This window comes from Gambusia affinis, linkage group LG08 (assembly GCF_019740435.1).
Source record: "Gambusia affinis linkage group LG08, SWU_Gaff_1.0, whole genome shotgun sequence".
NCBI lineage: Eukaryota > Metazoa > Chordata > Actinopteri > Cyprinodontiformes > Poeciliidae > Gambusia > Gambusia affinis.
In genome coordinates, this window is record NC_057875.1 from 16,824,242 (window position 1) to 16,846,364 (window position 22,123).

The 22,123-nt window shown below is 38.2% G+C and overlaps 4 protein-coding genes across 6 annotated transcripts; 2 read left to right on the plus strand and 2 right to left on the minus strand.

Moving 5' to 3' along the window:
• Positions 1-558: 558 nt before the first annotated feature.
• Positions 559-11,933, minus strand: uri1 (URI1 prefoldin like chaperone). The gene is made up of 11 exons (XM_044124506.1): positions 11,516-11,933; positions 8,565-8,599; positions 5,537-5,615; positions 5,224-5,359; positions 4,181-4,272; positions 4,032-4,095; positions 3,695-3,890; positions 2,743-2,974; positions 2,488-2,639; positions 1,490-1,730; positions 559-1,260 (listed from the first exon to the last, which is right to left on the minus strand). Exons 1-11 carry the CDS (start codon positions 11,585-11,587, stop codon positions 1,072-1,074), a joined length of 1,488 nt encoding a protein of 495 aa, XP_043980441.1. The 5' UTR covers positions 11,588-11,933; the 3' UTR covers positions 559-1,071.
• A 689-nt stretch (positions 11,934-12,622) lies between these two features.
• Positions 12,623-15,510, plus strand: zgc:112052 (protein C19orf12 homolog). Its single transcript, XM_044126087.1, has 3 exons — positions 12,623-12,770; positions 13,618-13,778; positions 13,859-15,510. Exons 2-3 carry the CDS (start codon positions 13,619-13,621, stop codon positions 14,122-14,124), a joined length of 426 nt encoding a protein of 141 aa, XP_043982022.1. The 5' UTR covers positions 12,623-12,770; position 13,618; the 3' UTR covers positions 14,125-15,510.
• A 205-nt stretch (positions 15,511-15,715) lies between these two features.
• On the minus strand, positions 15,716-17,355 carry LOC122836257 (cytochrome b-c1 complex subunit Rieske, mitochondrial-like). Its single transcript, XM_044126086.1, has 2 exons — positions 17,162-17,355; positions 15,716-16,512 (listed from the first exon to the last, which is right to left on the minus strand). Exons 1-2 carry the CDS (start codon positions 17,271-17,273, stop codon positions 15,902-15,904), a joined length of 723 nt encoding a protein of 240 aa, XP_043982021.1. The 5' UTR covers positions 17,274-17,355; the 3' UTR covers positions 15,716-15,901.
• Positions 17,327-21,658, plus strand: rxylt1 (ribitol xylosyltransferase 1). Of its 3 annotated transcripts, none has more exons than XM_044126082.1 (7): positions 17,327-17,388; positions 17,775-17,806; positions 17,923-18,102; positions 18,833-18,935; positions 19,049-19,363; positions 19,499-19,669; positions 20,681-21,656. In XM_044126082.1, the coding sequence occupies exons 3-7, from the start codon at positions 18,036-18,038 to the stop codon at positions 21,081-21,083; spliced, it is 1,059 nt and encodes a 352-aa protein (XP_043982017.1). In that variant the 5' UTR covers positions 17,327-17,388; positions 17,775-17,806; positions 17,923-18,035; the 3' UTR covers positions 21,084-21,656. The 3 variants fall into 3 exon arrangements, with proteins under 3 accessions (XP_043982017.1, XP_043982014.1, XP_043982016.1); XM_044126081.1 differs by lacking the exon at positions 17,327-17,388 and adding an exon at positions 17,551-17,635; XM_044126079.1 differs by lacking the exon at positions 17,327-17,388 and having other exon boundaries at positions 17,532-17,806; positions 20,681-21,658.
• Positions 21,659-22,123: the final 465 nt, after the last annotated feature.

The window sequence follows — 22,123 nt, forward strand, 5'->3', positions numbered from 1 at the left end:
AATTGTTGATTCCATGTTGCATGACTTTGTGTTTGTTATGGTGTAAAGCACTTTGAAATGTCTTGCTGCTGAAATGTGCTATAAAAGTAAAAGTTGATTGATTGATTGGTGATCCGTACATGGTCATGTGGTCGCAGGTGCTTCTCTCCAGCGGTCACTGAACGAGAGCCTGGACAGATCCCTGTTCATCGTCTACCCAACCATCCATACCCGAGGGAAAACTAATGACCTAAAGCTCTAATAATTGTGTTTTTGGATTGTGGGGGGAAGCCAGGGTACCCAGAGAGAAACACACATGTACCGGAGAATATGCAAACTTCGCCAGGATTCAAAGCCAGGATCTTCTTGCTGCAGGACAGCAGCTCTAATTACATTAAATATCAGTCAACGAATTTCAAACATCCAAGACTTTTTCTGCTCCAAAACTTTGCTGTTGTATTTGGATTGTCTTCACTTTAAGTGAGGAAAACTGGTTAAGTAATATTGCTTTTAAAGGCTTTGGTGCACTATAACACCAATGGTGAAGAAAAGTAAATGCACGTCAAAACAGCTGCAGAATCACATTTAACATATTTATTCAGGACAATAACTGCCAATCAGCAGTAAGGTTTTATAACTACTGAGAAACTGCATGTTTTTCATAATGTAAAAAAAAAATGTGGGTAAAATTACTTATTTTTGTTTTAGTTCCCATCAATATATATTTTTTTTTACATAAAGCTTGTCACAAAAGAATACATACATTCATCTGGTAGGTCAAAAGAAGGTGGAAATTTCACTGTAGCAACAGATATTGCTTGACAAAAAGAAAACAATGTAACTCATCCAAAGTGTCAAAAGCTAGTGTCACCTTCCCTACAAACAGCAAGGGTTGGAAAAGAAGGAGAAAATGTAAATGGTTCTAGGTATCAGGTTGAGGAAAAGCAGAAGCGAGACAGATTTATTAACAGTGCTATGACAGGAATCCTTTGATCGTAGAAACGGGTGGATGTAAGATGATCAGAACAAGGGAGACAGTTGCTTGTGGTTTGTTCAGTTTTGTTAAAAAGAGAAGAAAAAGACCTAAAAAAGTCATTTTTGCTGCAGCCTGGCAGCTTTGAACTTTGATACCCTTTTAGGCGCCTGCTCAGGTGGGGGGACGTCAGGTGCAACCTCCTCCTGCTTCCTCTCCAGTATGGTTGGTAAAGCAGGTGGGACGATGGTCAGATGGGGCACAGCTGTAGGCATAGGGTCCTTTTCTACCACTGTACCTGAAAAAGCCTAAGAAAAAAAAAAAAGATCAATTAAAAGAGAGCAAACTGGCACTGGCATCATCACGTTCACTCATGTAAAATTCTTATTAATGGGTTTGTACTGTTAGATAATTAAACAGGACACATTCGGGTCACCGTTTCCATTCTAAACAAATGTTCTGAAGCTCAAATGTGCCGCGTTTCTGCACCAGCTCTGCACAAGTAAAACGCTGACAAAGACCCAGGACGAAACTAACTTCAAATCTGCTGGGAGTTTGCAGAGGCATCGCGGTTGGGCTGTCCTCCTCGGTGATGCCATCGCTGGTGTCGCTGTGCGTCATCTCATCGTGGCTGAAGCTGCGTCCGGTCATCCTGCGCTCCTCAAAGTCGGCGGCGCTGCTCTCACTGGTGTCGCTGCACACGCTGTTCTCCCGGCTGCGCGACTTCAGGATGGACTTCCTGGGGATCGGCTCACCGTTCTTCACGTCCACAAACAACCTGACCCAAAAGCAACGGTCATGATTCATCAGCTGCACTTCCACACATGGAATGGGCTTGCGGTGCCTTGCAGAAGTATTAACAACCATTAGTTTTTGTTTTTTTTAATTCACATTTTGTCAACCACAAACTTCTCTGTAATTTAATGCAATTTTATGTGACAAAAAATTGTTTAGGACATGAAAATTGGAAGTTTTGCATCTGTGTTCAATCCTCTTTAATCTGCCTCGCCCAAATAAAATCTAGAACTGGTTCTTTGAAAAGAACCAATTCCTGTTCAAAGCCACTTGTGTGTAATTTGATTTCAGTTGAAATCCAGAAATTCTGTGAAGGCCTCAGAGGTTCATTAAAAAACATTACAGAACAAACAGCCAAGCAGTGAAGCAGTCAGGTCAGGCACAAAGTTGAGAAGTTTGAACCAGAGTTGGGTTATAAAACAATACAACAAGCTTTCAATATGTAGCTGAAAGCTGGATAGATTTCTCAGCATGCCATCAAGTACTACAGAGGCTTTGTAATGTAACTTGATGCAGGGGTGTTAAACCAGAAGAACATCAAAAACATGAAGGACACCAACTCTTGAGGCCTGGTTCAGGTCAAAGCTTGTCCATGTGCTCTGTGTTGCTCTATCACATGGAACCCCAATGAAACATGTTGAAGTTTGCGGCTGTAACCAGACATAAACTAAAACGTTGCACGAGTATGAATACCTTTGTGTTTATGTCAGAGTCTGCAAAGAGGTTTGCTTTGCTTGTACCTATAAATATCAGCTGGTGTGGTGATTTTATGAAGTTCGTGATGGGAGTGCCCGTTACTGTGGCCGTTCTTCTTTTTCCTTTTTGAATGCTCCTTTTGCTCTTTTCTTTCACTGAACTTCAAGGTGGTGTTTTTACCTGTGTTTATCCTCACCTGAAATGAAAGAAACACAGGTTGAACACAACCAAAACAAAGAATATTTTTAAGATCTCATTCATTATTATTATTATTTTAATTTTTTTTTAAATGAGCCGACCTTCTTGGGTTCGACAGTGTGAGAGAAGAAAATGGTTGGCAAACAGCTGCCATCCTCCTCCTCGTAGTCTTCCTTTTTCCTGTCTGTGAGTGGCTGTATGCTGTGAGGCACAGAGCTCCAGCTTGGCTTCAAACTCGAGCCGTTTACTGGAGGTGCAGCATCTGCCTCCTTCTCCTCCTCTGATGAAGATGATGACGTGTCTTCACCATTCATGTCCGCATTATCAGACAATCTAGAGGGGGGAAATGCTCATCACTCTTTCAAGATTTGTAAAATAAAGTGGAGAACAGTGGGACCAATAACTAGTGGTCAGAAATACAATGGTTTTAGATATTTAAGGATTACAACAGGCAAATAGATCGCTACATCTAATAATTACAGCCTTCAACACAAAGGCTTTAGTTTGAGAAGCTCAAGAACAACGCTTCATGTGAGTTTCATCAGATAAGATTGGCTGAAAAAAAATGATCAGTCATATTAAAACAGAGAGGACATAAGATAACATCAGTCTGCCACTTAACCAAACTCCCACCTTGAAAAGATTGAAAGCAGATAAAGCTGACAGTTTACTATGGATATTCTTCAGAAACAAATGATAGGAAGGACATTGGGGTCTTGGAACACTATAAGCATTAAAATTGCTATTTTACTTGATAATAATAGGAGTCTAATGTGTTTCTTTTTCTTTGTTACAAAACAAAGATTTTAAGAGCTTTACAAAGTTACTAATCCAATTAAATGTAGTTTTTTTTATTTAACTTTTAAAATTAGATCCTTGTAAGACAGTGTTGATATTTAGTAAAACATAGCATTCAAAAGTAGAAAATGGAAGCTTTGGAGAAAAAAAATGATTCTATCAATTACTGTTCTAACTCTACAGTCTCATCAGTTTTTATATTAAATTGTTTCCTAAAGTCTCAAAAAATAAAACTTAAATGTAGTTCGGCTATACCTGTCCTGTTCGTCCTGCAGCTCCTCCAGTCTCTCGAGTTCATCCAATCTAGCCCACAGCTCCTCCTCAGTCATGATGCCTTTCCTGCTCCCTGTGTCTCTGCTCTCTCCTTCATCCTCCTCATCCTCCTCTTTCAGATCAAACACCACATCCATCTTAGGCTTAGAATTTGGCTTGTGAGCTATTCTTTGCTTTCCTGTGAAGCAATAATCAGTTCACACATTAGCTCTAGAAAAAAAAAACACTAACTGTGGTAAGGAATTCGGCATCGGACTAATGGTTTTCTTTGCCTTCTCATAAGCCATGATTAAGTGAAATGAGGTCAGATAAAAGGTACCTTTAGTGATGGGCGAGTCATTGTTTCCGGCCTCCTCTTTGATGTCGACATAGTTCCCTGTATTCTAAATCACAAGAATGTCAAAGTCAATGCTTTTGTCCTCGATTATGTCTTACACAATGTCTGATATGTGCAGAAATACAACATACAGCTGACATGCTTTCCAGATCTTTCGCAAACCCTACTCTTGCTTCAAAGTTTTTCATGGTCTTGGTCACATCGTCCAACTGATTCCCCACGTCTGCGGAGAAAACAGATGCGCCACAGTGAACGTGAGCGGAACCAGAGAAGCAAATGTGCCAAAACTGGCGGCGAGAAAACTATGGCACAGAGATAAAACGATGGGCTGAATGACAAGCAGCGACTGAAGAGTTAAAATCCTAAACAAGTCGGGGAAGAGGGGGAAGAAAAATGATGACACAAACAGTTCATAATATCTTCTGCCCTGAATACTACTCCGGATCATTAAATCTTCACAACAATTAAGCCCTTTCACTAATAGCAGCAGAGGGCCCTTGTTTCCATGGCGATTGGGAGCCCCTCCAGTCAGCGCATCAACTGGAAGTGAGGAAAGGTCAAATACAGAAGGCCTGACAACTCGGCCGCTGTCTGACACATTTCAGCTAGCTCTGTTTGTATTACAGCACTTAGCTCTGTAATAGCAGGGCGGGGAGGGGGTCTGTGGCAGCACATTTCTGCTTCACTAAACATTCTAATAATGTTCACATCAGAGATCGTTGCTTGGGTCCATTTGACTTGATATGAGATTTTTCAGACTTAGAATTCGCACAGAGAAACAAAGCAGTGATCTTTGTTATATGACAAAAACAAATGCTCCGACAGGGCTGGATTTAGCCAAATAGTGTAACGTTTAAAATCAATAAGCTATTAAAAATGCAAAAATGCACACAGTGTTTGCAACATGCCTTGCAGCTTGCAAATGCTTAACAACCAATCTGCTCCCGCAAATGTCATTTACAAAACAGCAACACATTACACTGCTAAGAGACATCGTTATGCTCCAAACTCCAGTACAAATTTAAAGCTGTAAGAAATTAAAAACAGACAACTTCTTCACATGTGATATTCCGTCGCCCTCTGCTGGATGAACAGCGGCGTTGAACGACTAGATTAGAAACGGAGAACATTAAGAAAAAAAAAAGATCCCCAGAGGACAGGAAACGACACTCACGTTTCATTCTGTGCTCGACAATTTTCTGAGCTTGCTTGGTGGAGCACTTGGCGAACCAGTTGTCGCCCAGCAGCACTGTGACCTCGTTGGTGTGCACGAGTTGCCCGGGCATGAAGGCCAGAGGGCCAAATGGCACCTGCTCAAGGTACAGAGGATGGTGAGAAACAGCAGAAAAGGAGAAGTAGGCCAAATTAAAATAGGTAGAAGAGACTCGGTGAGAAAGTAGAGCAAAAAAGACGCAAGTTTCAGTAATGGCAGTTCGGTAATGAGTCAGTTTGTGTGAAAGTGTCATTTAGACAAAGTCTGCACTCACCATGATGTCATAACACAGCTGATCGGGGAGAGTCCGAAGGCGATCATCAAGGGCTTCATAGTCAGCCAACACCTTTTTCCTGTAGATGCATTCAACCAACCCATAAATAAAATATTTATGTAAGAAGCATCCATCATCCATTGCTTTGTTTTCCCCAATAAACTATAGCTTATTTGTCACCACCAGATGTCACCATTTCCTACTTTTTGAAATATGCTTTTGAACATACCTTCTAGCCAGGTTGAAGGAACCGGCTTGCTGAACCTTGAAAACTGACTGAGACTGTTTAAAAGTAAAAAATGAGCCTCGCAATACGTTAGGAACCTTTGGTCTTTAAGAGTTTGCACCAAATTGTAAGACTATGAACTTCCTGGTGCAAAGAGTAATTTCATTGCTGCAAATTTTTTGTTACTTTTTAATTATTTGTACTTAGAGAGACCTCAAATTTACGAAAGTCTCCACATCAAAGTGAATGCCAAAAAGCTAACCTAAGATGCTTTCTATTGTAGAAAAGGAAAACAAACTCATGAACTTTATCCTTTAACGGCATGTTTGTTATTAATCAATTAATAACAAGCATATACAAATTAATAAAAAATAATGAAGTCATGGAAAGTTGCATTGATGTATGAATAAGGATGGTAACATGGGGATAGAATGATTTTGTGCAGCCTGCAAAAATTTATTAAAAATAGTGAAACTTTGACAAACAGCACTGGGCCTTTGATGCAGATGGAAATTTAAGCAAGGCCTTAGCAAAATTAAGACAATTTAAAATCTTAATATGTCAAGAGTTAATCCATTAACCATATTTTTGCTTTCATTTAACTTTCATAGTAAATAGAGCCACAAACCTCCAGTGACCTTTACTCAAAAGCAGATTGGGGTGCAGCTTTTATTAAATTTAGCTAATCACAGAAAGCATTTTCAGAGAAAGGGTGATTCTCTTATTAGTGAGAACAAACAAATTTTTCTAGGCAAAACAAAACAAAAAAAAAAACCCCCAACAAAAACAAAACTTACATTTAGGATGTACTTTGTACTCATTTCATTCAAATACGGTATTTTAGTTTCCAACTGAGCAGATAAGGAGAACGTTTTTTTGCCGATTTAGTAAAATAGCAAATTTTGGGAGCCTAAAATTTAAACCACATTATTAAATCAAAGTTACATAACTAATGTAGAAAAATTCATGTAGGTATTTAATAGGAGAGGTGAAAGGCCATCGAGTAGTTTTAATCAGCATTAAGTAAATCTGTCGCAGTTTTGTATTTAAACAGGCAGGTTTATCAAAGGAAAACTTAAGAAAAATAAGTTGAACTCCTGGCTGTCTATTTTAGCATCCATATGAGCCGACTTGGCACATAAAATTGTGCCTTGCTGCCCCCAAAAAACTAATCACTCTCAATTTGTTATCCTCACTACTAAGTGTACTGAAGGAAGTATGCTTGAGTCAATGAAAATGTACTTACTGGGCCAGACCCGAACTTTTCAAAAGCTTGTACAATTTCAAAGTGCACCCACAGTGGTGATTCAGTTTAATCTGCCAGTAGAGAGTTACACTGTTCTCCACTGTTTGCACACAAGATGCATCTCAAATCCTTTAATCAAGTCCACAGCTCCATCAGGCCTGTGTGTTTATACAGTGCAAGGGCACAACTAGATGCAATAAACATATATGACAGGAGGGGAAAATGAATAAAAATATAATGCACTTCTTCAAATCCTTGTATAACTGCACATATTTGAAGCTTTTTCCTCTCTCTAGCATCATCATGGGGGCTACTTTCTACATAAGATTCCTCACACACTTTCCAGCGAGTAATACAGAACTTATATTGGAAACTATGCCAGACATCTGGCATAATTTGAGAAATCATTCTCGCTCAACGCGCAAATGGCTGCAAACAGACGCGCGACTACAAGTTATTCCTGCGGTTCACATTGAGCTGCACAGCCAGAGCTAACGCGGTTCGTTTTAAATTCTTACCTTGATATAGAGTTCTCCAAAGAAAAATAACTGGGTTAACCCACACTGGGTTGATGTAAATATCCACACAGCTAGCCTAAGCCTGTGTCCAGCGTTGAGGTAAAATGAATAAAATAAAGCAGCGGCTTCAAACAGCAGGCGCCAGCTGTGTGAAACTTTTAGAAATCAATCTGCTCCGCCAGTGAAACGCTCAGAACAGAGACGCTTGCAATCCGGCTTAAAGAATTATCAAATTTAAAAAAATAAAATAAAAAAAGAATGCGAGGTTGTTGTTTTTTTGTTACAATTGTTTGGAAAATTGTTTCTTACAATTTGTTTGGCAAAGTCGCTGAAATACCTGAATGCATTAAGTTTCAGGTGGCCAATGAATTTACATCTCAAAACTCTGACTTCCCTTTTTTTTTAAAAATTATTCCTTTATTTAATGGAAAAGTGGAAAAACATAGCACTGGACAAAAAGTTCTTGCGAGCAAAGTAAAGCTAGACGATCTCCTGTAGAACTAAAACTTAACACTACTGCCCCTCTGAGGACAGGTCAGTGAGCTGCAGCAACATGAGGATTTGGTAACCTACATAGGTTAGGTACTTTATTATCTTTTAAATAATGGCAAAGATCAGCACGTGGGTTAAGGTAAAAATAAACAGAGCAGTCTAATTTCTGTGGAAAAGTGTCTGTAAATCATGGTAGATCCAAAACATTAACACAAAGGCAGTTCCTTTATTTTCTTGTGGTTATCTTTTCTATTTTCAGGAATATGCCATGGGTCTCCCTTTGTTTTAATATACCTGCTTTATTTAACAACACTTAATAAATAAATGGACCCAACTCTGCTTCTAAGTAAAATTCACTGGACATTTCTGGTACCATTTAGTATGTTATTAAAATGAAAACAAAAATTGAAGTAGTGATTAAAGGATGAATGTTATGTGTTGCACCCAGTTCAAATGACATTACTTCTTGCAATAAATAATGTATTCTTCCAAAGTAAAGTGAAAAATAGAAAAGATTCACACGATAATTATAAAAGTTATGCTTACCAGTGCTGAATCCGACTTTCACAGTCTTTCACCACCTGTTTTAGGATAAATAATTGTAGTATGTTTCAGTGTCCTTTATTGTGTTCACAAGGGGTGTGTTCACAATCTTTAGCAATGCAAAAATCTTTAAAAGACAGGATGGGGTATTTCTTTTTCCACTAACACCTGCACACAAACACACAGTCAGGTAAAAAAGTATTGTTTTCTATTGCAGAATTTCAAAAAAATAAAGTGTAAAAAAAAAAAAAAAAAAAAAGCCCATAGAAACAAAATACATTACAAGAGCTAGGAGTAAACACAGACAGAAAAGCAGTAATCTCAGATTATGATTTTACATGTTCAGATTGTGGCCCCATTTTCTGGGACAAACAAATAAGTTCAGTTGTTTGAATCCATCCATCCTGATTTCTGTGTTTTATGTCAAATTTTAAAATATTGGCATATTCTGCTTGTTTTGCCTTAAATAGTTAACATGGTTATAAACCTGATTTACCAGTGCAGTGGTAATGCAAGGAGCCCAAACTCAAACTGCTTTAGCTTACCAACACCACCTCTGGTTGACTGAAATAATGGCACCGTTCAATGCAGGCATTGAAGACTTGATTGTCTGAGAGGACTCATCGTGTCTCACTGGGGTATTTCAATAAACGCCAGGGTCAGATTTTGAATATATATGCCAGAACCAATATTGGTGCCCCAGTCAAACAAGTATACTTTACACATGCAAAGTACAATAAATTGCTGGGTAAGAACAAAGTAAATTATTTCCTGAAAATATTTTGATATTTGACTTTTATAAAACATAGTAATCACTACATGTGGCAATATAGTTTTTAACACTTCTAAGACCACATTTCTAGTAATAGCAACTGCTCAAAACACTAGATTCATAGACCAATAGTTATGGAGGAACCTGAAATTGAACCGACAACTTTTACATTGCAAGACTTCCAAATGAGCCACTGGTCTTTGTGTCTTAGGGTTACATCAGAGCTGGTTCTTTAACATTACTGGTTATCGACAAAAAAAACCAAACATCTAAGCCGCTTCTATATATTACCTTGTTGTCAAATTATCCTGAAATTGATGCGGTGTTTGCACATATTTTCAGCTACAGCCAAACAAGGTTTTAGTTTTACTTAACCGTGTTTCCACAATGCTAGTTACACCAAAAAGCTAAACACAGTTATTGACCTTTTACGTACAAGGAAGCAGAAGATGTACCAAACAAAAGAGGACAAGTGGAAACACTCAGTTGTGTAAAAAGTCATCTAAATGTTCAGGACAGCTTCAAATCTTTTTTCTGACACATTGAATGCAAAATTTCTGCAGACAGTACTGGTTAGGACTTTGCTTTTATTGTGCCTCAAGTATAACCCATGACTGTCTCTGCCTTCTGAATATCATGTGTGTGAGGCTGAAGTTGGTATTCGTGTCAAGGTTTTCTATTTGATTATTGATTAAAGAATTACTTCAAACATTTAACGAATCCAGATTACCTTTGAAACACTACAGAAACCTGCAATTTTAAAAAAAGGTTACAACATTTTCTACTAGACACTGACTGTAAATTGTACAATCCTTATTCAATTTGCAAAGACAGTAAGGGGCTGTGTTGATTTTTTTTTCTTATTTTTTTTAATGAGACTACCTAAATGCTTTTTCTACGTGAACCACTTTGTTCAACTGTGATTGACCAAAGTGTTTCACATAGACACGTCAAACCTCGATATAATTACACTACATCAATGACATTTGTAAAACTTTTTTAATTCAGAAAAAAAAATAGAAAAAACTAAGGTGTGGTTAGGGAGGATAAAAAGTATCTTATTCTGTTTTCACTAACTTCAGCAACGTTTTTATAGACTTTGCCTGTTGTGCTCTGATTTTGGCTAAGGCAGGTGGTGTAGTTGACAGACCTTGTTATTTAATGGTAGACTTACAGACAAAAAAAAGAGAAAACCTGTGCCCGTTTTCACAAACTGAATTAACCAGGGGTCCTCAAAGAGGGGTGGTGTCCTGCAACATTTAGCTGTGTCTCTGCTTTGACACACTTGAGTCCAGAAATCAAATCATTAGAAGGATTCTGGAAAACTTTACTGCATACTGAGGGGGTAGTTCAGTCATTTTCTTTACATGTGTTGGACCAGGGATATCTAGAAGTGCAGAACAATGGCACTTCTATAGATTATGTCTATATTCATTTTATAGACATAATCCATAAAATTAAAATAACTTTTAATTTTATGGATTATGTCCGTGTACAAAACTAAGAAGAAAAAAAACTGTTCCAAGTTTGATTTGTCTATGCTTTTGTTAAGATGGACCCAATGTAAGGTCAAACAAGTCTTTCCAACAAATCTCATCTCTTTGAACAAACTGAATAAAGCGTTCAACCACTGCAGTCTGAATTTTGCAGAACATACAAGCATGAAAATAAACCAGTACAAGTTTGAGAAGTGTATAATTTAAACTACAGCAAATCAGGTCTAACAAGAGACGTTAAATGTGGTGAAATTGCCCCTTACTGAGGAGCTAAATCGAAAGCTAACTTCAGCGTCATGCGGGGGGCGGAGACGTTACCCCAACTTTCACCTTTAATTTGTTTTTTGATTGAAAATTGATCCAAATACTAATTTTGGCAAGTCTACAAAGTTCAGTAAGAACTACATGCATTAAGGTGTAAACTACAGGAGCAAAGTATTTGTTAAAAGAGCCGAAGTCAACCGAACACGTCTCCCTTCAATATTTAAATGAAACTTAGACGTGCGCGTAACTGGAGGAAGCTTCTCGAAATCGGATGCGAAAGAAAGAGGAATCAAATCATGGAGTTATTTTTTGCAGAGCACATTTGAAACAAACCACTGACTGATCCAACCGCGTGGTCAGGAACCTACAGTGGCTCTGCTAATACCAAAAGCAAAAGGCTTCGATTGAACATTTCAAATTACCTTTTGGTGTTCCTCTCTGAGCCTGACCAATCCGCCGAGATGTTCCTTATTCGTGTTACCTTTTTCAGCCATTGTCAGCCCAAATGCAAAGGGGTAAATGTGCGTTCTGTGACCCACAAAACAATGCTCAGGGGTTTCTGTGAGTCCTAAAGAAGTGTTTATGAATCCAGCAGCTTTTCCTCAGATGCGTCCTGCACGCAGTCATCAATGAGGCAGTGATGAATATCCACACTTCCGGAGGTGATATCATTTCACACTCTCATTTCAAGATTTCTGCATGACTCCCCGAAATATGTCCACCGTTTCAAAATCCAAAAGATTAGCAAAAAAAACACTCCTCGTCACTCTCGCTGCGCCATGGACTTCAACATCAAGATGGCGGAAGTACATCAGGGACATCCGGTTAGAAGTTTCAAAAGAAAACTTTTTATATCAAAACTTTTTATATCAAAGAGAACGATCCATCCATCCATCCATCCATCCATCCATCCATGGATTTCTGTCCTGTTATCGCCTTCCCGTCCTCAAATCCATTTCCATGATTTGTTTCTCTTTCTATCAAAAACTGGATGAATAAAGTCTTCAGTCTGGTGCTTTTGTATATTAAGTATATTCTATCGTTTGAGGTTTATAGTGACCTGCGCAATCCGGTGAACACGTTGTCGCCACGCTACCGTATGCAATAGCAGCAGCTGATCGCCGTGACAGACATGTAAACAATGGAGGGAGGAGAGATGTTTAGTTGCTGGAAAAACAGGAACTATTTTGAGTTTCTGTTGTCAAGTCAGATTATTATAAGTAGTTTTGGGCTTGTTTTTTCTAAAGGCACTTGCAAATTCAATGAGTTGCGGGTTGCGCTTTTTGGGGGGCTTGTATTTGAACGTGAAGTTGCTTATTTTGGTTTTGAAATCAGCAGAGACGCATAATAAGCCCCAGAATTTGTCTGACAACCAGTTGGTTTTAGGCAGTCAGTTCAAGGTACACAGAAACCATAGGCAGTTAAATATTTAAAGTATGAGTTGAACCCTATGATTTGTCAAATTGACTTTAACACGCACAACCGAGATCAAAGATCGACTCAGGAGAGCTGACGGATTTCCTTGAACGCAGCATAAAATTCCCCCCAGCAGGCTTTGCGGCAAGCAAACAGCAAGCGAAAGCTCAAGAATCATGTTTAAACAGAAAGCTTGATCCAGTTAAAAACACTGAAAAATAAGCTGTGAATACATAAATAACAACATATTTCTACAGTAAGGTAAGCTATAAATCTTCACTAAGGTTCTTGCTGCTGTCTGTGTCCCTCGACGAGCTGATGTAATTCATGGCGCGATTGATAACGCGTTAGCTATTTCTTTATTATGCCTCTCTTAAGTATAAATGTTGACCTGCTGTAAGGTTGTTTACTGTACGGACTCGGAGTGTGTTCGGTACTATACAGGTTTTTGTAAATATCACAGTTACTTAAAACATTTTTTTGTTGTTGTTGTAAACTTTTAATTTGTAAAATAATTCTTGAATTAACATTACACAAAAACACGGTTGTAACATCAACAACATTAGTAGTCGTAATATGAACAAATATTAATAGAATTGTTATTGTTGCTGTTGACAGGACCAGGTTAAAGTAATAAATAATAATAATAATAATAATAATAATAATAATAATAATAATAATAATAATAAAACATGTTCTAATGACTTTTAAAGTTTTTTCTACAGCAAAATGACTGTAAAAGTAGACAGATTTACTAAACAGCAGCTTTTTGTTGTGATATATTTATTTATTGCTTAATAGTTCTTTGTATTAATGTTTTTTCCAGGTGGTTTGTTATTAATTGTTTTATTACCATGTATTAGTTTTAAACTCTTGAGGATTAAAAAATCCTGGTTTATGTTATGTTTGTTTTTTTCTTTTGCATAATAAATATCCTGGTTCTGTTTATTAATATCTGAATTCTATCAAAGTTTCATTCTTTGTGTAAATAAAACATCCAACACAGTTCAATGTATGATGTTAACTTGAGATTATTTGTATTTCAGGAACTTTGTAAGGTACATACAGACTATAGTGTTTAACCGAGCATTGCACTTGTGATCCACAGAATGGGCCATCGAATTGACGATGTGATGAAGTTGTGCTGTGAGCTGTCTGCCAATCAGCAGATCAAGAATACAGTAAAAGGTTCTGGGAAGGGAGCAGCAGCTGCAGGTGGACTCGCTTTCGCTGGAGGCTTGATGGGGGGTCCCCTCGGTATTGCTGTGGGTAAGGCTTAGACTTGCTTATGAACCTTTGCCCGGCACCGTTCCTCCACAGCAGAATTAGAAACCCTTTCTTCCATCTAGGTGGTGCAGTGGGTGGTCTCCTGGGCTGCTGGCTGACCAGTGGGCAGTTCAGGCCGCTTCCACAGATCATAATGGAGCTCAGCCCTCAGCAGCAGCAGAACCTTTATGATGATCTCATGAGGATCCTGGGAGATATTCAGTGGACCGACCTGGCTCAGTTAACCGCTCTGGTGATGGGCAACTCCATGCTGAAGCAGCAGGTCACAGCGGCTCTTATCGGGTACATTTCTAAGGAGCTCCAGGCTGAGGTGCACTATGTGGATTAGTGTCCATCTAAAAACTGAATGGGCTGATCCAAAGTCTTACAGGCTCAGAGGAATGGTACCATAAAGAAAAAAATATGAACTGTTGCTAAGAATGTAAAAATACAGCAGTGCCAACACAATCATCATTTGTCAGTAATAAAACAGTTAGCACTTTGTTATAAAACTGTGCTGTATGTTTTGGGACAAAAAAAAATATCTACAGTTTTTACTTGAAGGAATTATTTATTATGCCTTTGCCTGCACTGAAGAGGCCAGTCTGGCTTTAAATGTAATGGGGAAATTATGGCCTGACGGACATGACATGATAATGGGAAACATCACTATATGCCCATGTGTTTAACCAGTTCTTTCGTATTTTTTTCTTTGGTAGTTCATAGTTTTTCTAAATCATGGAGTTAATCATAAAAATGCTCATATCTCAAAAATATATTGTCAGGTGCATCTCAATATATCACAATATTATTGAAAGGCATATGGATTACAATTAAAAAGGTAATGAACATTCATCACAAATCACACACAGGATGATGTATTTCAAGTGTTTTCAGTTGTTTTTTGATTATGGGTGAAAATCTAGAATTTCATTTCTGAGGAAATTGGAACAAAATCATAGGACCGATTTAAAAGAATTTTTAATACAGAAATGATGTGGACTACAAAATTACAGAAAAAAGACTGTGGGCTCGACAGCTGTCCTTCGGACAGCCACTGACACCCTTCACAAGGCTGGTAGACAACAAAATGTCTCTTACAGAATCTGAGAATTTGGATTTCTAGTTCCACTTAAATTAATTCAAAATTGAGTGGAAGGCAAAGGTGTAGATAAAGGTGCACAAGCAACAGAGATTAGTAGAGCCTTAAAAGGATTGTAAAGTAAAGCCAATTTGAGAGTTTGGGGCAATTTAAAGAACTGACAAGCTTCACAAAGATGCCGACACTGTCAGAAGTAGCAATACCTGGTTTAATAGCCGTGGTGTCAGAGTTTAATTGTCAAAAAGATTGGTTGATCTAAAGATATAGATAACCTATAGAGTTTTATTGAGAGGTAGATGAGACGACCTCAGTGATTCATGCAAAAAGAGCCGTGGTGTGACTTTCTGAGATATTCAAGTTGGGTTTTTATTGCTATAAGCCATAAATCATGTAAATAACAAAAACATCCTCGAAATGCATCACTGTGTAATGAATTTGATTGCCTTAATAGAAGTAATAAAGTCACTTCTTAATATTCATTTATGAAGATTTAACTAATATTCTTTAATTTAGATATAAAAATACCTGAAGCTGTTTAAGAGCAGGGTTTATGAGATAGTGGAGGGGTGAAATGACCAGCTCTGCCTAATGGTCTTGCCTGTTTAATAAATGAGTGTTTCCAAAAACCCTTGACTAATTGTTTTCACATGGTGTTTTAAGAGTATTCTTAAATGTTATTAATTCAACTTTTTTTTTCAAATCAGCCTCTTCTACACTTATTTTCTTGTTATAATCCTTTCTGTGGGAAAACTAGGTCCGGTTTTCCGGCTCTCTGTGGGTCAATGAAACCTTAAAGTATTATTACAGATACTAAAAGCATTGACAAATGACAGTATTACATGGTTAAAGTACTTTATTACTGCAGAGGCAATATTTGAAACAAATCATGATGAGTGAGAAAGTGAAAATTCACTTAAAACATAATGTTGCCTTTGCAAATAACTATTAGCAAACTTACATGTATGTCCCCTTCAACTAACATGTTAAATTAAATTAGAGGGAGGAGTTTAAAGAGCTCCTGTATTTATCCCACGATAACTGTCTCTTCATCCGGAAACTCATAGTAGGGAACCTCAAGGTTAAGGGGAGCAGGTCCCTTCCTAATTCTTCCAGAAGCATCGTAGTGTGAACCATGGCAAGGACAGTAGTAACCCCCATATTCTCCTGCATTAGCAATGGGCACACAGCCCAGGTGGGTGCACACTCCGAGAACGATGACCCACTTGGGGTTGAGCACTCGATCCTTGTCGTGCTGAGGGTCGCGCAGCTCTCCAAGATTCACATCCGCCTCTGCGGCAATTTCCTTCTCGGTGCGATGACGGACAAATAGGGGCTTCCCTCTCCACTTGAAGGTCATGTTTTTGCCTTCTGGGATGTCACCCAGCTTGATCTCAATCTTGGATAAGGCCAGAACGTCCGCTGAGGCGCTCATGGAGGAGATAAATTGGGTGACCACAGTTTTGGCTGCATACACGCCGATTACAGTGGTAACTCCAGTCACCAGGTAGGAAAAGGCCTTTCTGGCCTCACTGCTCTCCTGTGAGGACTTCAGGGGATTTAAAACCTCGGGTCGGCGATAGTCAGAGAAGTCAGGAATCTTGATGTCTGTGTGGGCAAGCCGGGTTCCTGCTGGAGCTGGACAAAAATAACAATACTTAAAAAGGATCTGCAGACAAACCAGTTCAAGTCAATTTAGCTACGTATAATGATGGTTTTAAGCAAATTTGCTGAAAATGTGCTCATTTTCAGCAATAAAGATTTATAAATATTGTATTATCTTGTTTTTAGAAATTAGATTACTTTTCTTCTGTCAGTCAGATTGGATTTGATAATTTACAAGTTTAGATTGTCAAATGAATGGAAAGACTTTACATTTACTACTAACATACGAGTATCCTTTGACATAAACCGTTCCATTGTAGCAGTGTTTAGGGATGTCAAGAAATGAAGGTTTTCAATGTTTCTAATATAGAAACAAAATATTCTAAAAATGAAAGAACTGTCATTATTTCAGGCAGTATAGTTTTTTTTGTAATTTTCTTTTCATGTCTTATAGGTCATATAATTGTACTTTCCAAAATCATACCTACATTCTGAAAGCTGTATTCACTTGTTTTGAAGCACTGTAAATTAGAGTTACATTAACTCACAAGAAATAGGTCTCCATTTTCTACAGGGATACTAAATACACAATATATAAGGAAATAATAAAAGTTTCTGAAGCTTTTGAGATACGTAACAAAACTACGTAACGGCGGTGGCTAGTGTCTCTATTCGTCCTTACCAGCAGCAGGCAGCAGCTCCTTGGCTCCAGGGAACACCAGACTTTTAACACCGAGTTTGGTTACTTGATAGTAGGGGGAAAAGACCCCCGGGCGAATAACAGTGGACATCATCTTTGTCCAAATAATAAAAACACCTCAACCCCACAGCTGGGGACGCGACCTTGCGTGTAGCTTTAGCGGACTATTCTGATCTGCCTTATCCAGAAATACTCCCGTCTATGTAACGGTGCGGTTTCGTATTTTACCATCGCGCTCTTCTTGCTCTTTCACCCATAACAAATTACTTTACCAAAAAATGTATTTTAAAATATACCTGCACGACCAAAACAAAATGTAGTGATGGCTTTATCTAGACTAGTCTAGATTAAAACACGCATTTAGCTCAGGCATTTTGTAAGTCAGTTGTAAGCAGGGGTCCTTGTGATGTAAACAAGGGTCCTCGAACAAAATATACGGAGATTAGCCCCACAATGGTAACCTGAGCTAAGAGAAGAAAATGAAAATACCAAAAAGAAAGCTGTTTCTTCTTATTATTTTTGCATATGTGGCATTTTCGTTGTATGCCGCTTATAATGTGTTCTTCAGCAATAAAGTAATCTCTCGCGTTCACAGGGTGGTGAAGAAAGAGAGCAACGCACCAGCGGGTAACTTCAACAAAAAAATAAAAAAAGAATAGCCATTGTTTTTGTCTGAGCTGTAGGAAATGCTTCCAGAAAATATGGTGTATAGTTAACAGAATGAAACCATGTCTTGCTTCTAGGTGGTGTCAGAGATGGAGTCCCGTTTGTTGCAGATGAGTGGAATCCGTGGGAGGACGAAGAGGTGGAGTACAACTCTGCTCTGAACAAGAAGAGAAAGGCCTTCAAACAGTACATGGCTCAAATCGACAGGAGCAAGCCCAAAAGATACAAGGTTCAAATTTGGGGGAAAGCTGCCATCGGTAGGTCACCTTATAGTATAAATGACCCATTTATTGAGAAATTGCCAACTGAGAAAGAATGGCTTCAATGTCACAGGTTGCAGTTGCACAGATGAACAAACCGAATGAATGAGTAAAAAAACAAAACAAATCTTCTCAGGCGATACGGAGTTTTAGCTGTTTGACCACATCTGAACATTCAAAAACTTCTATTGTACATTATGGAAAAATGAACAAAGTTTAAACAGCAAAGCTTTTGAAAAAGTTCAATTATTTTGTTCTGATTAATTCTCATGTTGTTTGTTACACAAACATATACAGCTCAAGCACACATTGGAAAAGTACTTGCAATCATTCAATTTAATTATGTCATTTTAATCTTTCAGATGACATAACATTATTGTAAATTATTTACAATATGCCTATCAACATTGAATTCCAACAAACAAATTATAGTTAGTCTCGGTTTTCACACCACCTAATGTTTGTTATATTTTGGTCTACATTAGTTCCACAAAATAAGACAGGACCACAATAAATAATTTTTACCTAATGGTGTTTTTTATCATATTCAAAATTTCTAATAGAAGAATTACCTTAGATTTCCTTTTGGATACATTATTATTTGGCATAAATATCCATAGTCTTTACAGTTTTTAGTTGAGTACCAAATTAATGATGGAGTATTTGCTAGAAAGGTAAGCTTTAACTGTAAAAAATAAAATGAAATGTTCCATTACATTTTCCTCAGGGCTGTACCTTTGGGAACATATTTTAGAAGGACCCCTTAACCCAACTGACATGGAGGCACAGTGGAGAGAAGGGGAGCTTCAGTCTGGAAAAGTTGATTTCAGGTAAAACTCACTGATTAGATTTTTAGTATTGACTCACTTCACTTCATGTCTTGGCCACTGGAAGATAAAAAAAAAACGGTGAACTCGTTCTCGTTACTAACCAACTTTTTCAGTTTCTACACCGGCCCAGCAGTGGTTCAGGGACACGTTCCCCTGGAAATGAACAGCCTGGTTTTGGTTCTCAACGGTCGTGAACAGCAGAAAGTTTCTTACTCGACGAGGTGGCTGGAGCATGTTCAAGCCCTGGTTCAGTCTAATACCGTGTCCCATGTGGCCGTGATCCTGCTGGGCAATGAGCAATGCAACAACGACTGGATCGCCCCACACTTAAAGAGAAACGGTGGATTTGTGGATCTGTTGTTCCTGATCTACGACAGCCCGTGGGTCAATGACAAGGACGTCTTCCAGTGGCCCCTCGGTGTTGCCACGTATGTCATTTCTTATTAATCTAACACATATGCAAATACCTTACTGTGGCACAACCAGTTATGTGAGCCTGTCTTCTCTAACTGAACATAATAGTGTAACAATTCTGCTGCTGTTGTCTTTTTGTCTCTGTGCAGATACAGAGAGTTTCCTATGATCAGGCCTAATGCACAGCTGATAACTTCTAATCGGCCATACCTCTGCAACTTCCTGGGTACTGTTTACAAAAATTCCTCCAGGGAAGTACTGATGAATGTGCTGAAACAGTCTGGCCTAGATAAGGAATGCCTCACCACTGCCAGGGAAAAGTAGGTCTTGACTTATTTTCTATAGATGAACAAACTATAATGGTTTTTATCACTTTATTGCTTGTGCTGTATATGCCTCTGCTTTGTGGCTTTATATCAAGGTTTAGAAGAAATATATAATCCGCCCCAACTTGACTGAGCCCATAAGTCCAAGGGCACTCTAGAAATTAAAAGCAGAATGAAACAATCTGCTAACAACTCGACACATTCAATTAGAAAACATTAGAAATGCATAGTTTGGGGAAAGAAAACGTTAATTTTGTATTAAATGGAGTAAGAGCGTGGACTGCTGAGAAGGACTTATACCTCGATGATGTCAGCAAGCTTAATAAAGTAAAAGTACCCCCTTTAGCTTCTATGGTTTCAGATATTTTCTGTCTCTTAGACTTTTAGAGTTCACTTCATTTTCTCAGTTTTCCATTTAGCTTCCTCCTTGTTTTTGTTCTCCAATGGAAGTTGCGGTGCATGTTTTTTAAATTTAATTGTTAGACTTAAGTAATAGTAGGACCTTGTAAAGACCATATTACTCATATCTTAAAAATACTAATATTGTCAGAAGGTGTACAATCTTAAATTGTTTAAGAAGCTTTAATAACTACTGAGGCCTTTAGGATCAACACCCTATGATTTTTACCACCTAATAAATTTGAATTTAATTTTATTAAATGAGCATGTATTTATATTTATCCCATCACTTATTTCTTTATTTGTTGGCTTGTGGTGCTTGGAGCTTGCCATATTAAAGTGATGTTAAAGTTTTTACCTTCACTTTTCTATGCGGTATATTTCAGTGTTGAAATCCACTGAAAATCCCTCTGCTTATTTGGGATTTAAAGCCTCTTAAATGAAAACATTTCAAATCACAAGATTGTCCGTTTTGTTGTAATTTGCAAAATTATATTTGCCTAACTTTTCAAAGCATCAATTTCCAGGTGGTTTGTGCACATTTTGATGATGCAATCTGTTGTTCTGATTTTAAAAAAAATAAATAAATCTCCTTCCTTGCATTAGGTGGGTTCCCCAGGAAACAACTGAAAGTCTGATGCGCTATCAGACAGCTCTGGCTCAGAGCGAGCTCACTCTCTGCCCAGTGGGGATCAACACAGAGTGCTACCGCATCTACGAGGCGTGTTCCTACGGCTCAGTGCCCGTGGTGGAGGACGTTCTCACTCCTGGCAACTGTGCTGCAGGTCCCAGCTCCCCGCTACGTCTCCTCAAAGCAGCAGGGGCGCCCTTCATCTTTGTCAGCGACTGGAGGGAACTGCCAGCCATCTTGGAGAGGGAGAGAGGAATAAGTCAGGAGCAAAGGGTGGACCGGAGGAGGAGGCTGCTTGAGTGGTACTCTGGTTTTCGTCAGCAGATGAAGGAGAGGTTCACTGAGGTCATTGAAGAAAATTTCTTCAAAACTGTCTGACTGGTGCTTTTAAATCTTAAAATGGTTAACAATAAATGTTTTTATTTATGCTGTTTGTGGCAAAAAAGTGGTGTACTACTTACATAGTGAACTTGGTGATGTGCAGTGATGTACTCTCTGAGGCTGGTCTTGGAAAAAAACAAACAAACAAACATTTCTGTTGTCAAATCGTAAACTTGCTGTTATTAGTATCAATTCTGTACACTTTTATTGAGATGTTTACAGCTGTGGAATGTACAGGCATTTAGAAATCTCAAATTGTAAACTGCCTTTGCATTTCAGAGTCCCTATTTCTTATTTTAAATATTGTTTTGTTTCTTATGCACTGGAAACTGTGATTTTTAAAATCTACTAAGCATTATGTGGGGAAAAAAGCATTAATATGTATTTACATTTTGTGTGGGGAAAAAAAAAACTTTGAATACAGTTAATTTTTTATTATGAGAAGCTTAAAAATTGTTTTTTAGATGTTTCAACTGTTAATATTTTGAGGTCTAAGTTTTCTATTTATTTTAATTCTGCTCTGCATGGACTTTATAAAATGGTGCAATTAAATAAAGTAGTGTTGTATAAAAGAAGATTGATTGATTGATTTTTAATTATTTATTATTTTTTTTTACTTAAAGCATACAGCCAAAATATTGAAGTGCATATTTATATCAACACCAGACTTGCTCATCCATGTTTTTTTGACATTGCTTCATGCACTGGTGAGCAGTCACTTCAACAACTTCCATCGTTGGGAGCATAATATTTGTCGAGTGTCTTCATATGCAACAGTATTAGAAGCTCTTTCAATTGGAGTCAAGAGTCGCCCCAACTCCTGAGAGTTAGAGTTGGCATGGTCTCTCGGTACCAAACTTGAAAGTTGAAAGTGTTGTCAGGCAAGTGCCATCCTCCTGGCAACTACCAAGCCAGACTCTTCCATGGGATTCCCAATCATAGGAGACATGATTCACGAGGGCTTTGCATTGCTCTTGTTATCTGAGGTTTAGATGCAGCGGGTTTGGCCATTGAAATTTAATCGATAAAGCTCTCTA

Bases quoted from the DNA above. Each gene is read 5' to 3' on its own strand.
- uri1 (XM_044124506.1), bottom strand. From the start codon at position 11,587: ATGGCTGAAAAAGGTAACACGAATAAGGAACATCTCGGCGGATTGGTC. The intron at 8,600-11,515 runs GTAATTTGAAAT...ATCCTAAAACAG, and splicing joins TCAGAGAGGAACACCAAAAG to GTGGTGAAAGACTGTGAAAG. The intron at 1,731-2,487 runs GTACAAGCAAAG...CTTTTGGGTCAG, and splicing joins ACACCAGCTGATATTTATAG to GTTGTTTGTGGACGTGAAGA.
- zgc:112052 (XM_044126087.1), top strand. From the start codon at position 13,619: ATGGGCCATCGAATTGACGATGTGATGAAGTTGTGCTGTGAGCTGTCT. The intron at 13,779-13,858 runs GTAAGGCTTAGA...TCTTCCATCTAG, and splicing joins TCCCCTCGGTATTGCTGTGG to GTGGTGCAGTGGGTGGTCTC.
- LOC122836257 (XM_044126086.1), bottom strand. From the start codon at position 17,273: ATGATGTCCACTGTTATTCGCCCGGGGGTCTTTTCCCCCTACTATCAA. The intron at 16,513-17,161 runs GTAAGGACGAAT...ATTTTTGTCCAG, and splicing joins GGAGCTGCTGCCTGCTGCTG to CTCCAGCAGGAACCCGGCTT.
- rxylt1 (XM_044126079.1), top strand. From the start codon at position 17,659: ATGAAAATACCAAAAAGAAAGCTGTTTCTTCTTATTATTTTTGCATAT. The intron at 18,936-19,048 runs GTAAAACTCACT...CAACTTTTTCAG, and splicing joins TCTGGAAAAGTTGATTTCAG to TTTCTACACCGGCCCAGCAG. The intron at 19,670-20,680 runs GTAGGTCTTGAC...TCCTTGCATTAG, and splicing joins CTCACCACTGCCAGGGAAAA to GTGGGTTCCCCAGGAAACAA.